Source organism: Lepisosteus oculatus, chromosome 16, assembly GCF_040954835.1.
Source record: "Lepisosteus oculatus isolate fLepOcu1 chromosome 16, fLepOcu1.hap2, whole genome shotgun sequence".
NCBI classification, from domain to species: Eukaryota; Metazoa; Chordata; class Actinopteri; order Semionotiformes; family Lepisosteidae; genus Lepisosteus; species Lepisosteus oculatus.
The window spans coordinates 5,741,753-5,755,404 of NC_090711.1; the positions used below are offsets into that span (position 1 = coordinate 5,741,753).

General features: G+C 38.1%; 2 protein-coding genes across 4 annotated transcripts in view; one reads left to right on the forward strand and one right to left on the reverse strand.

Annotated features, from left to right (window-relative positions):
• nkain4 (sodium/potassium transporting ATPase interacting 4) overlaps positions 1-5,991 on the forward strand; it is a 63,460-nt gene extending 57,469 nt beyond the window's left edge. For both annotated transcript variants that reach the window (XM_015364994.2, XM_015364995.2), the window contains one exon: positions 1,736-5,991. In XM_015364994.2, coding sequence (XP_015220480.1) covers positions 1,736-1,745 — 10 coding nt within the window. In that variant the 3' untranslated portion in view covers positions 1,746-5,991. The remainder of the gene's footprint in view (positions 1-1,735) is intronic.
• Positions 5,255-13,568, reverse strand: birc7 (baculoviral IAP repeat containing 7). 2 transcript variants are annotated; one of them, XM_015364992.2, is made up of 8 exons: positions 11,872-13,568; positions 10,817-10,916; positions 10,306-10,387; positions 10,170-10,215; positions 8,449-8,658; positions 7,713-7,784; positions 6,989-7,205; positions 5,255-6,546 (listed from the first exon to the last, which is right to left on the reverse strand). In XM_015364992.2, exons 1-7 carry the CDS (start codon positions 12,479-12,481, stop codon positions 7,006-7,008), a joined length of 1,320 nt encoding a protein of 439 aa, XP_015220478.2. In that variant the 5' UTR covers positions 12,482-13,568; the 3' UTR covers positions 5,255-6,546; positions 6,989-7,005. The 2 variants fall into 2 exon arrangements, with proteins under 2 accessions (XP_015220478.2, XP_015220479.2); XM_015364993.2 differs by lacking the exon at positions 8,449-8,658.
• Positions 13,569-13,652: the final 84 nt, after the last annotated feature.

Here is a 13,652-nt window from a genome sequence, read left to right on the forward strand (position 1 = left end):
TTTCATTTGGCCTGAGATGTAATCAAGTTAGAGCATCTTGTCATTCACATTTTACATTAAAATTAGCTTTTAATGAATTCATCATATGAGTACTGCAGAATCATTTTAATGAGTATATAATTAACAATGGTATAAGATTTATTACTGTTCTAGTTGTTTTTATATCTAGGTCAAAGACATGCAGAATAGACAATGGAGAAACATTTCCTGTGAAGCAGGACAAATCTTACGTTTAGAAATATAGAATGTTACCATGGTTTAAATGAGCAACAGCTGCCCTTTTTTCTTCTTTCAAACACATACATTCTACATTCATTATGTGAAGGCTTAGTAAATTAAAGTTTGAGCTACCTGTCCTGTCAGAAACAATATTTACTTTAAATACATTTTTGCTTTTGTACCACAATATTCAAGACCAATATATCTAGATTGTACTTCCTCTGGAAAATCTCTGCTTTTCTTAATGCTATGTACCATCTAAAAGAAAAAAATAGAAAACAAGGGGAAGAATACCATTACTGTAGGTATCCAGGTATCCAGTACAGGGCGGAGCAGTAGCACTGTGGCTAAGGATCTGCGTCTGTGGCTGGAAGGTTGCTGGTTCAAATCCCACAACCGGCAGAGGAATCCTACTCCGTTGGGCCCCTGAGCAAGGCCCTTAACTCCAACTGTTCCAGGGGCGCTGTACAATGGCTGACCCCGCGCTCTGACCCCAAACTTTTCTCCCAGTCTGTGTGCCTGTGTCTCATGGAGAGCAAGCTGGAATATCTGAAAAGACTAATTTCTAATGCAAGAAATTGTATATGGCTAATAAAGTGATCATATCTGATCTTATTTCAGTGTGTGTTTCATTACACTTATTGCTTACTGGTTTCAGTCTCAAGAAGACTTCAAGTTAGTTTTCTAAAGCTTTGCTGGTGAAAGCTCATCTCATCCATTAGCTCTAGTGAAGTACTTGGGTTTGTAATTTGATATGTGCTCCATTACAATTTACTGTCCAAAAACAGACTTTTCCCACATTATATGCCACAAACACCTTGGATCAGAAGTCACTTTGGCCAAATGAAGTTCCAAGTGAAAATCTTGCTCAGTTTTTAGTTTCAAAGGTGCCAAGCAGTCATAACCCTTAGTAAAATAAAATGAGATTAACTGCTAGCATAGGTGATTTACCAGGTTTGTACGGAGACATTGACTGGTAGTTTGTCCCAAAGACAGAAACATCTGGGATACTGATCCATCCTGTTTTATAGCCTGCTTCATTTAAACTTGCCAGTTTTCATTGCTGTAAATGTTTGCCATCCCATATCTGTTAAATGGCAAAACTTCATACCCCTTTCTAAATACTGAAATACCTAGGTTATTATTATAAGTGACTTTTGATTTTATTAAAATATATTCTTCTTAGTCTTGTCTTTTTGCAGCTCCTACTTTTAAATGTTCTTGGATGAACCTATTTTAAATTGTTCAGGACTCTGTGACTGTGCCAAGACCTTCAGTTACACTTATTTCCAATCACTAAAATTGATCAGCCTTAAGGATCTACAGTACTTTGTTCACTTTTAATGTCAACTCAGATTAAATGTGGTTTTTCAGTTTAAGTAGCTGATCACTCAAATTAAAGCCAATATTTGAGAAGATGGAATGAGTGTGCCAAAACAAATTGTGCATTTGTCACAGATGCAGGAGCTCATGCCAGCGAAGCTCTTGCTGACTCACTGTCTCTTTGGTTTTACAGGTCTACGTAAGTAAAGGATCCAGATTTTCAAGGAAGATCTAATGGAGATAGACAGGGAGGAGTCAAGAAGGATACATTGGAGAGCTGATGTAAAACTTACTTAGCGAAAAACACAAGGACAATACAAAACATTCCACAGTTTGGTTACTTGTCTTTTCAATTTTATATATATACTGTATATTTTTAATTAGATTCTTTGTTGCAAGTATGCTGCTTTAAAAGTACTGTAATTCCATATTTTCTTGTGCTTCACAGTTGCTTGTCTAGCTTGTGGTCAAGCTTTAAAAAATAACAAGGTTTTCAAGAAGACACTAGACACAGGCTAACTTTTCTTGCTGTTGACGCAATGTAAAATCTTTGGTCCTTTATGGGGAAAAAGTACAAGTTTGCTTTAATGCCTTGCCCTGCCCTTTTTGTTTAATTGCTATTCTCCTTGGTTTGCTGGTCCTGCAGACGTTGCTGCTTTTCAGATGGATATTTTTAAGAGCAGCAAACGGCTGCATTTGAATCTGCAGTGCTGTTTTCTTTTTACTTTCACTTGGAATGTGAAATGGTAGTGGACTGTTGACTTCATTGTGGGATACAGTAACCTATTGCTTGCTGTAAATGGGGGACAAGCCCAAATTAAAAACAAAAGGGCAGTTGAAAATTAACGAAATCTGAAGTGGTTGCTGTTTAAAACAGAAGGCAAAGCATTCAGATGTTGTAAAAGTGTTAAACCATGCTCATATGCAATACATGTATCTAATTAAACACCAAAGTTCCACATTTTATAAAGTTCTATTACCTTTACTCATTACTTGCCCCTTACTTTTCTCTACTAGGCTTATCCAGTAATTCTTGGCTTTTAAACATGGGACACTAGGGTGGTAAACAATCTCTGATTAAACTAGAGAGTTCTGTAGCTAATGACAGGTGGCATATGGAATCGTCTGTTCCATCTTCCTTTATTTGTTGCAAACCAGCAACGGTGAGTACATTGTGGACTTGGATGGTAAAAATAATTAACATTAAGGACCGTTGGTTCTTGCTCTGTGCAGAGAGCCCAAGCATTTATAATCATAGTAACTACAAGGGCGATAAAAAGAAATGTTTGTGTATGTTTCTGGTGAACGTTGTAATCTCTAGCTGATATACTAAGGCCAGCGTGTATTGATAGAATACCATGCAGTCTTGTAAAGTTTTTGACATGCCTTGCAAGACTCGCTTGAAATGTTTTAAGTTCTCTTTATAGAGGTCTCACCAAGTGCCACAGGCACCCACACTTTCAGCTGATTTTCTGTTTCAAGAGCAAGCTGTGCACTCTTGACATATATTAATGGATAGATGATGAATCATTCTAGAATACAGCTGTTAAATACAAAAATAAAGTGAGCAAATATTTGACCTTCACTGAAGTATAACCTCACTATTACATTAATATAGAACAATATTTTCGTTCTTCCCAAACAGGTTGATAATTGACAGTTACAGTATCTCTGTCAGCAACTTGTATTTAATGAGCACTTTGAGATTCTACAGAACCTGGGGCAAGCATTAATCTGAGAATAAATCTGATACATATATTTGTTACAGTTTCTAGAAGGTTAATGGAAGAAGACAGAATGTTTAAAGACTTGGAAGTATTATATAAATACTCTTTCAAAGATATTCCAAAAGAGTTTAGAAACTATTTCCTCAGATATTTCTACAGAGGATGGATTTGGTGACGTTTTTAGCCAAGGTTGTGCAATAGTACATATGTTTGATAGCACAGAATCTAATCTAACATTTCAGCACCCATCAAGAACAGTATTTTTTGTACACAGCACAATATCTTCTTTGTTGTACGGGTTACAATCGTCTGTTCCATAGTCCATTACTGACCCCTAGTGTTGAATATATGTAGAGTTTACAAATTTGTGCGTGGTTTTCAAAGAACTCCATTCAGTATTTGTGATGGTGTTGATGTTTCATAATAATAACAGCTTACATTTTTATAGCACTTTTCATATTAAAGAATCCCAAAGCAACTTACGTACATGAGGGGACCCACTACTGAACTGTAGCACCACTTTTGTGCTTGCATCACCACTACACAGCAAATCGGGTACAGGAGACAGAAATTACTTTGCCAGCTGAACTAGGTGTTAGATTTTCTGAAGCCAAGTTGTACAAAAATAAGATGTGATTTACCCAGGAGAAAGGTATTAACATTCCAACCTGGTTTACCTTTTTTCCCATTAGGTTGTGTGCTGTATAGCCTAATGTATAAGCAAAATGAAACTGGAAAAGCATAAAACACAATCAACATCCCTACAATAATGACTTGTCAAACAGCACAGTATGAGAAGCAACTATAATATGCTGAAAATTCTATGAGTTTTAATTCTTGTTAGGCTGTTTATAATTACAAATATTATCAGATTGTTTTACTGTGTTGTGTACAGTATTCTTTATTTATTATAAGTGGCATTATCCTTGTGCAAGATAGATGATAAAAGTACAAATGTGCAGTATATCATTCTTGTACAAAGGCTAAACCCTGAAATAGAGCAGAAGTCAGTTAGATTTTACTGCCATCACATGAAATCTGTATCTAAGTCTAGCTCTAAACTTAAGGTAATTCCTATTCTGAGTGACCTCTTGAATGAAGCCTACTGTCATTCCTTTCAGCTTCATCTATGATTTTTTCAATAAAACAAAACCTTAACAAGGGTAATTCCAACCTCAAATTAGGAAAAGAATAATGTACAGATTGGTATTTAAATTCTTCAGACCGAGGGTACAATGCAACATTGAAATGTATAAAATGAAACAATAAAAACAGGCTAATTTGGAAGAGTGATACAAATTTATTATAGCATCAGTAGTAGCAACTTTAAAGGAATTCCCTTTTTAAACATGTAAACCTATCAGATATCACTTAAAACAGGGAGGTACCTCTAGAAAACTTTTTAGGTAGAAGATGAGATCCACAGCTTTTTCCTTTCTTTTTAAATCTAGATGTTGTTTCGAGTGACAACAATCATTGATAATAGATAAAACATCTTCTGCCCACTGAATCTATAGTTATCACACAAAATGCATTGTTTAAAATGAGCATGACTGGTACCTTTGCCTATGTGTGCACGCTTGGTAGAACCTGAATCTACCTCTCTCTGTTTAGATGTAATACATTACTACTGGGTTGGCTACCATCAACAAAAAGCAAAATAAAAAACAATGCTCTTTCAAATTCTGTGATTCACATTGTTTACTTCAGTGAGTGATTGGAGCTGTAACAAATTGCAGACTGCAAGCAAGGAAAAGACAAGTCATGTTTATAACAAGGTATTGACAGTTAGCTTGCTTAAGTTCACTTACCTCACATCTAACAGCGTACTGAATAATAAGTCTACAGAATGTTGATTTCTGTCTGTTCATCCATGCATCTGTCTGACTGAGATAAAGGGAAAGATTGGCCATTGGCCTTCTTGTTTTTATCTAATGTGTTAAATGGGAAACATAATCAAAAATCTCTTTAGAGTGGATTGTCTCTCGCCATACAAGTCACTACTGCTTTGTACAGTATATTCCATCCAGGAGGGTGTGCTCTTTGCTTGTGTACAATGAAGTATGACTCTAATTGTTTCACACATTTCTAAAGATCTGCTTACCCATGCAGTCTTTATATATTATAAAATATTTTGAGAACCTTCCCCAAATCGTGTGCTTGCTGATCAATTGATTTAATGAACAACATTCTTTACGGGTTTGGTATTCCATTTTATGGAGCATTTCTACGAGAGTATTGAATGTTATTTTTATGTTTCTATGTTGTTACTTGCATCTTTTGTGGTATTTTACTTACAACAAGCACTCAGACATATGAAGCCAGCAGCTAACAATTTTCTGGCTATTGTGTATTCATTGGAAAACTACACAGCAGCTGACTTCACAGTTCTTTGGGGTGGTTTGAATGAATGTGGGTTAAGTTCATTTAGTAAAAGAATGAAAGTTTGCTTGAGTGCATTAGTGCTCTGTTAAAATGTGTAGATTTACATCATTTGTACTTCTAAGGTAAATTTCTGCCTCCAAATATGTTTGTAACACATTGGTTAACTTAACAAAAAAATCTCTCATTTTTCAAACATGCGTTTCACTCTGGTATTCACATTTGTACCCTGTAGTCTCATTGTAATGTACCTTCCTATAAGTGTTCCCAGTCGGATGAGAATGGTGGTTTGTGTTCAGAAATGTAAATAGTCATTTGTTAATAAACTGTGTACTTTTAATGTTTCTGCTCTGTGTTTTCTTAAAGCATGAAACATTAGCACAAACACACAAACCCTGAATCTCCATTTCATTGTTAAAACAAATCACTTTGTTTTAAGACTGAAAATGATTACTTGCAGAGCCAAGTACAAAGCTTAGTTTCATTCAATGTCAAGATAAAGCAACATTAAATATCTATTAAGTGGGTGACATGCTTCCAGGGGCTGTACTGGTTCATTCAAAGATAGATGAGCCAAAACACACATATAAGATTTAAAAATAAAAGAGACACTCCAGATCCTTCTCTCTCTCCCTTTGCTTTTCTCTGTTTCTATATATAAACCAACCCAACTCTTCTACACAATTTACCAATCAAATCATTGCCTATAGGTGAACTATTTACCTTGTGCACAAGTGCTCTCTGTATTGTGCCCAGTGATTGCTTGAGGCTGCCTCTAGTGGCTGCTCTTTGGCAATTGCACCCCTTGGTGATCAGAGAAAAGGCATGAATAAATCTGACGTGTTATTTTGCAGTTTAATGCCAGCTTTCCCCCTTTTTCAGCGCTGAGGATTTTCTGCAAAAGAAAGAAGAATTTTCACTGCCTTCTCAAAGGTCTTTCCGAAACAAAAACAAAAACATTCAAAGAGTAAGTTCTTAAAGTAGAACTCTGATAACATAAATTCTCAGCTGTGTTTTGGCATTTGTGGAGTTATTAAAACGACACAAAGGATTCACAATTACAAAAATGATTTCTGGTAATGTTTGTGTGAGTATTTTCTACTCAGGGGTGTGCTTTCTATCGTATTCACATTCATGTCTACAAAATAAATTCTCACCACTCTAGCTGGGAAGATAAAAGCAAAAAAGCACTTTGATGTTTATGCTGGTAGCACAACTTGCAAGTGAAATATGTCCACTGTTTTTGCTGCAGCACATAATCAGCTCTTAGAAACCTCATTTAACACCTCTACTTAACCAACCACTTAAAAAAGTGAGTACCGAGTCGAGATGCTTACCAATGAGACAACCCAGTTTAAGACATGAATGCCCGAACGCTGCCTCTGATAACAGCGCGACAGATGGGGCAGTGTCGCAGGCTGGCCGCACAATCGGTACACACCACCAGGTGTCCACAGGGAATGAAAACGATGGACACCACTTTGTCCATGCACACCTTACAGGTACGCTCCTCCTGCAACTGTCTCAGCTCCTCCTCTGGGCTCATGTCCCCCACTACCAAAAGGAATAAAGACTGAGGCTTCATGTTCATTGTAACCAGCCCTGCTGTATTCTACAGCTTCTCAGGCTGTGTTACTTCAGTGCCATTACATTAGTGCTAACAGATCAGCTATTCTTTGTAACTCTAGGAAATTAACCATGGAAATAATATTTCCCTGCGAAAAATATTTTTTTCACATTTCTTTCTTTCTGAATACCCTACTGAGATTTCATGAAATACATTGATTTGTGTCCTTAGAAGCATTTGTGTCCTTAGAAGTTCATGAAGTGTTTATAGGATTAGAATTCCCCACACTGTGGTGGTGGGATCCCAATCAATAGATGTTGAACAGGAGTAATAACTCGTAATTAGAAATCAGAAGTCACTTTTAAAATGGCTCTGGTAATTACAACATGGTGCCAAGTTCACTCGGCATCAAACATTCTGGAATATAAACTTTCATAGACTTGCAAGACTTCTTTCCAGACCCCTACTGCTGTTTCAGAAGTAAATTAGCTAACCTTTCTCCTTAGGGTGATCCTGTGCCGTCTCACTCCCAGCACTCATACCTTGTCTTGGCCTGTGGATAGGCTCTAGAACAAATGTACAGGGTGTTTACAGGCTATTTCACCGCGTTATGAAATGTGCATGAAGGAGCAATGAAGCCTAGCAGACATAATAGGATTGGAGGAACAAATTCTCATGGACAAGGACAGTTGAGGTCCTGTCACTGTCACTGTCTTGGGTATGTTTTCCCTGTAGTCTCTCTGAACACTTTCAGTGCAGAACTACTTAGAAGGGGATAAATACTACTTTTTACTGTGATGGTAACTATGATCACATTTTATTTTATTTCAGTTCAGGAGTCCTTGCAAATACAAAAAACAGCCATACAAGCACTCAGTATACATCTCTGTCTACTCTATTTATTCTAAAGCCTACAGTATATGAATGTTGTTCAGTATTCTAAAAAAATATTTCCTGCAGCACACTGCTTTGCTATTATAGCTCAACCACGGTTTTCCTGCTCCACATGCACACCCTGAAAGTAAATTACAAGAATAACTTCACATTCTATTATAATGGGAGCTTTGTTCTTAAATAGTTATGAGATCTATCTTCCTATTTGTAAAACACAAATAAAGCTGACGTCTCATTTTTAGCACAGCAGAATCAAAACAGCTTAAAGTGTGACGTGTGCCTAGCTTTCTGTCTTAATTTCCCACTATAAATGAAAGGATACTTTGAATTTTGTACCTCTAGTCTGTTCTGTTTCTTCCCTGTCATCTTCTTCAGCTTGCAGTATATCAGACACCAGGTCAGACACTGAGGTATACTGATTTCCAGTAAGCAGATACTTGGTCTGTACTAAACTTCCCACCAGACTGGGGTCAAAGCCCATCTGTAATACACTCTGGACCTCTGGAGACTGCAGGATCGAGGACAAGCCCTGATTACCAACCACATCTAAAAAAAAGGGGGAGTGCACAGTTGGGGTTCTCTGAGTCAATAATTTATTTTCAAGCACTGATGACTTTTTGGCAACAAAATCAACACAAATTCAATCAGAAGAAAATAAGAACATAAGGACAAATGCAAATTGAGAGGGAGCCATTTGGCCCATTTAGCTCAGTTGGTTTTTAGTTTAAGACCATGGTGCTTAGCTTAATGTTGAGATATTTCCATTTTAATTGCAGAATTGCATGATTTTAAAAGTAAATAGGATGCTTTTTGAAATTGGCTCCATCATGTGACCATATGGAGTCTAAAATAAAAGGACAACTTCTCCCTAATTATTGCGACAACTGGTAGGCTACACAAACAAGGTCAGAATAAGATAAAGAGGACACACACATGGAACGAAGAATACCAATGAAGAACTACAGTATGTGGAAATTCAGTTTTCATGCCCAATCTCCTACTCTTTGCGATCCGTTGATTAAAATAATAAGCATGATACAAGTTGAAATGAAAAATACGACTACATTTTAAGATTTTCAACATTTTACAGAATGTAGCTTTGACACTTTTAATAGAACTGATAAACGTCCATATCTAACACTAAAATGAAATCTCTCTCTGGGGGGAAAATGCAATTTTAGGACCTTGCAATTAAGTTGTTTTTTTTTTAAATGCAGCAGTACTGAGGACTGCCAACCAGACTTTGAACATGATGAATGCCAATGCCTTTTCAGCTGACAAATTAAGACAAAATCAAATACGACTATTGGACCCGAGAGGCCACTTAACTAGCAAGACAACTCTAAGTGAGTACACGCCTCACACACAGCAGTTACATAGATTAGACACGTTCAAAATTCTTATTTGACTTTCTGCCCACGAAAGGCACAGGGAAGTTTTCAGTTTCTCTAAAGCGTCATTATTTTTGGAACGGACCAATTGAGTGTTCATTTCTGACCATAAAAAAAAAACAAAAAGGCTGCAAACTGTCGATTTATACTCCCACATTAGTGCATCGCATCACTGTTCTAATTTAACACAACGGAATTTCTGTCAGAAGTATCTTTAGTTATCGTGTTGAAGAGTTTCAAGAATATCAAAGCTCATTTGACCAGCAAAATGGACATGGGACTTCGCAAGTTAACGTCTGAGCAAATTCTTCTGAATGTGGTACAGTTTCTGGAGAAATGTCAGACAGGGTTGGTCTAAATGAAATTTAGGGGTTTATACAGTAATTCAGGACTTGTTTTATTTTAATTTTTTAATTAGAACCGCATCTTCAGTTTCTGACCTGGATCTTGTAGTTTCTAAAAAACTGACTGCTAAGCTAATGTACCATGAATTTATGGAAATAAATGGAAAGAAAACTAAATGACAAGAACTACTTCTTTCTTTATCCCTCGACAAGAAAGAGATGTACTTTTTTTCATTAGTCCTAAGCCAGCTCAGGATTTGTATTGTTCTATTTCTTTTACTGATCTCAAATACAAATGATAAAAAGAGAACAACACACTAACCTTGTCCTGAAGTGGTCTCTCTAGCTTCTGGTGATTGTGATCCACTCTGCAAAAAATGGAAGACAGTAACAATATACTTCTGATGCTATGATGCAGTTTCTGTACTTCAGGACAGAATTTTAGGACAATCTCTTACCACTGGTTCTCCAATATGAAAATAAGATTCTTGAATGTTGTTAACATAGTCTCTTCCCCTTGCTTGCAGCAAAAATTCACATCTAAGACAAGAAAGAAAATGTACAGTACAATAGGGGGAAAAAACACGTTTTCACAGCTATTAGGCCTAAAAACCTAGATCAGAGTGGTAGAACTACTATTATTTGGTACTGTAGGTGTCATTTCTGAAGTTTTTTGACACAGTCCTGAACAGAAGAAGACACCCATACTCTTTTCTCTCTCAAAGAAGAATTCCTATTTTGTGCTGTCAATGAAACAAATATCTAAATCATGGTCTTATTGACTAAAATGATGACCATGTTTCTCAAAATCGTAAATGAGGTAGGCAAAATGCCACTACACAATGTGTTTTCAGGGCAGTGGACTAAGAAATAGAAGTCTTAAAAATCCCAAAGGATTCTAGCTGATTTTGCTTGGGAGAGGGAAACTGTTCGATATGTTTGTTTTATTTATCGACTTTTTATTGTTACCGGGGAAACCACTTCGCGTGTTCTTGCCACGGGTCGTCCCCTGGCTCCCAGTTTCGAAGGCCCCCGTCGCAATAGAAACACTTGACATTGTCGCCATGACCTGGAAGAGCACAGACATTTATTTGTAAAAGCTCTGCCCCAAGCTTTCGAACTGCGCTCCAGCTGAAAGGCTGGAGCTAACCTTCACGCGCTGCTGTCTAGACAGACTCTCCATGTCATGAACAGAAACAAATGGCGTGAAAGAATTAGTGAAGGACCTGGGGAAATTAAGCAAACTGTCTTGTCGTGATGCAATGTGCTTTGCATTACTCTAAGCACGTTTATTTGAATCCTAACGTTTCTAACTGTGTTTAACGCGAAATGTCACCACTGGCTATACATACGTTTAGTTTTTTCTTAACTGCATTTCTTTCATATAAAAAACCTACAAGGTGTTTTAAAATTGTATTAAAATTTAATACAGTACAAACTTTTTCAAAACTTTTCTTAACATAATTTAATTGCATTTTGATGAAACTCCTAAAGGCGAACAAGAGACTATCCTTTTTGTAGTATCACACACCCAAGGAACTACAACTAATTACTTTCAGAAACTTTTGAATTGATTTTCTGACCTCAGTGATGTGATAGAAATTTTATTTATAAGAATATATGGATGATTTTGTCTGAGACAAAAACAGTTATCACTTATCTACCGGTGTCCAGGTGTTTCTATTTGAAGTCCCATGACACTGCGCTTCTATTGTGCTTTAGCTTAGCACAAAGACCGAGTTGTATCAGTAAAATTACTTTCAAGTTGGTTAAATCTGTGCGAATGGTAATACTGTACGTGTATCTATAATCCTTCATGGTCGGGGCTAAATAAAACAGAACACCGTCGTAAAAAAAAGTAACAATGAATTCCAAGCTATTGGAAATGTTCAAAACACCAACGGACTTTAAAAATATATGCATAAATGCGAACACACTGATTATATGAAATTAAAAAGATAGTTTGACCACTTCTGGTCGTGTTTGACTCTATAGAGGTGTTCATCGCAAGGAAAGCCGCATACCAGTATAGAAAAAACCCGCTCTAGCCAGAACTTCTGGTTGCACGGAGGCGCCGGTAGGCCAGTTCTGAAACGTTGTCAGACGCGAGTCCTCTGCTTCCATCTCCGGGTACACAGGCTGTCCACCTGCTACCTGGTCCTCTACTGTCATTCTCTGCAGCTGACTGAGGATCTGTCCATCCACCGCATCGGCTGAACCCTGCGCTGCAAGCAGCGGGACGTTGCCCACGTTTCTGCCCAGTATGAACCAGCAAGCCGGGAAGTGCCTCATGTGCTCTTGCATGGGTCCGTCTCCGTGCACCCAGTGCCTAAGTACTCCACCACAGCAAAAGCACCGTACTTTATCTCCGGGTCCTAGGAAGTAGAACCCAGCATTGGCCAGATCGGCGGCGGAGACTGGAGCATAGCTGGGCCAGTGCTGGAAACTCCTGAGCCTCGCCGCCTCGTTTCGCATTCCGGGGTCCGCCAACAGATACATGAATGAACTGTCACCCGGCATATTCACGTTTGGGATGGTAGCGTTGCTTTCCTGTGCAGGACCAGGCATACCAGGTGTGTCCCATCGTGGAGTCGGCTGCTGCGCTCTGGGGTGCACCAGCGTGCCGGTTTTCATGCACAGTCAGTATATGGAAACCGCAGCAGCTGAGTAGCACTGTATTAGCATTCCAGAAAACTCAACACTGTCGGGATCGGGTCCCGTGCTGCGAGTCGGTGAATGCCGCACGGACAATGGTGCTTCTGTGACACTTTTGGAAAAAAAAAATCCTGACAAAAGCTGAAAGACAAAACAGGCTTTACAGTAACCCACGTGTTAGCCTACGTTTGCCAGGCATTCATGTGGGTTCCAAAAGTAACCTCGCATCGAAAAGTTACAGTCATGAAATCACTGGCCTACAAAAAACATCAGGTATTTCCCAAAAGCGAAAAATGGTCAAATAACTTGCGCCCTGAACAAGGAAAGATTTTTTTTTACCTGAGTGGACCTGTGCAATATGGCCTTCCTGAAATCGCCCATTAATTCAGTAATGGGAGAAGCAGTTTTTCACTTCATAGTCTAGCCGTGTCGTGGCTTGTTACTGCCAAGTGGGGACTGCACTCGGGTAGCGAGTGAAGTTATTAAATATGGATCGAACCACTATAGTGTATTTTATTAAATAAATAATAAAATTGTATTGATTTTATTCCCGGACTGGAGGGAAGGGTTAGTGGTCTGAATCACAAGTGGTACACAGCTGTGGTACTCTTGGGCAAGGTACTCAAAAGTGATGTACAGATATATAACATTGCAATATACAGTATCTCTTAATATATAACAATATAATGACTAATCTGCTTAAACAAATGATTAAACCTTATTTTACTAAGCTAAGAAGAAAGTAAGTCTGACGAATCCCAGTTGCAGTTTCTTGCCCATTTCCCGTATAATTATCATTTTGCTTGTACGGGTCCAACCTACAGCGCATTTTTGCAGTATATTGATCTTTTGTACACACAGGTTGATATCCACGTCGGTACCGCTGCACCGGTAAATTGTTTTCAGCGTGAGCCGCGTCAGGCTGTGAAAACCAAGCAATTCTTCCATCGGCTTAGCACGGAGCTGAAATACACGTTAGAAAAAAAAAGTCACCAGATGAATCAGGCACAGACAGACACAAAAAAAATGATCTCAGTGGTGCGAGGAGCATTGAGTTTATTCTTCTTTTTTTTTACTAGCGTTTAATCACAGCTTCCGGAGGGTATTGTCACCACCTCTGCCTCACAGGCGCCCCCCCCTCCGCGCATAC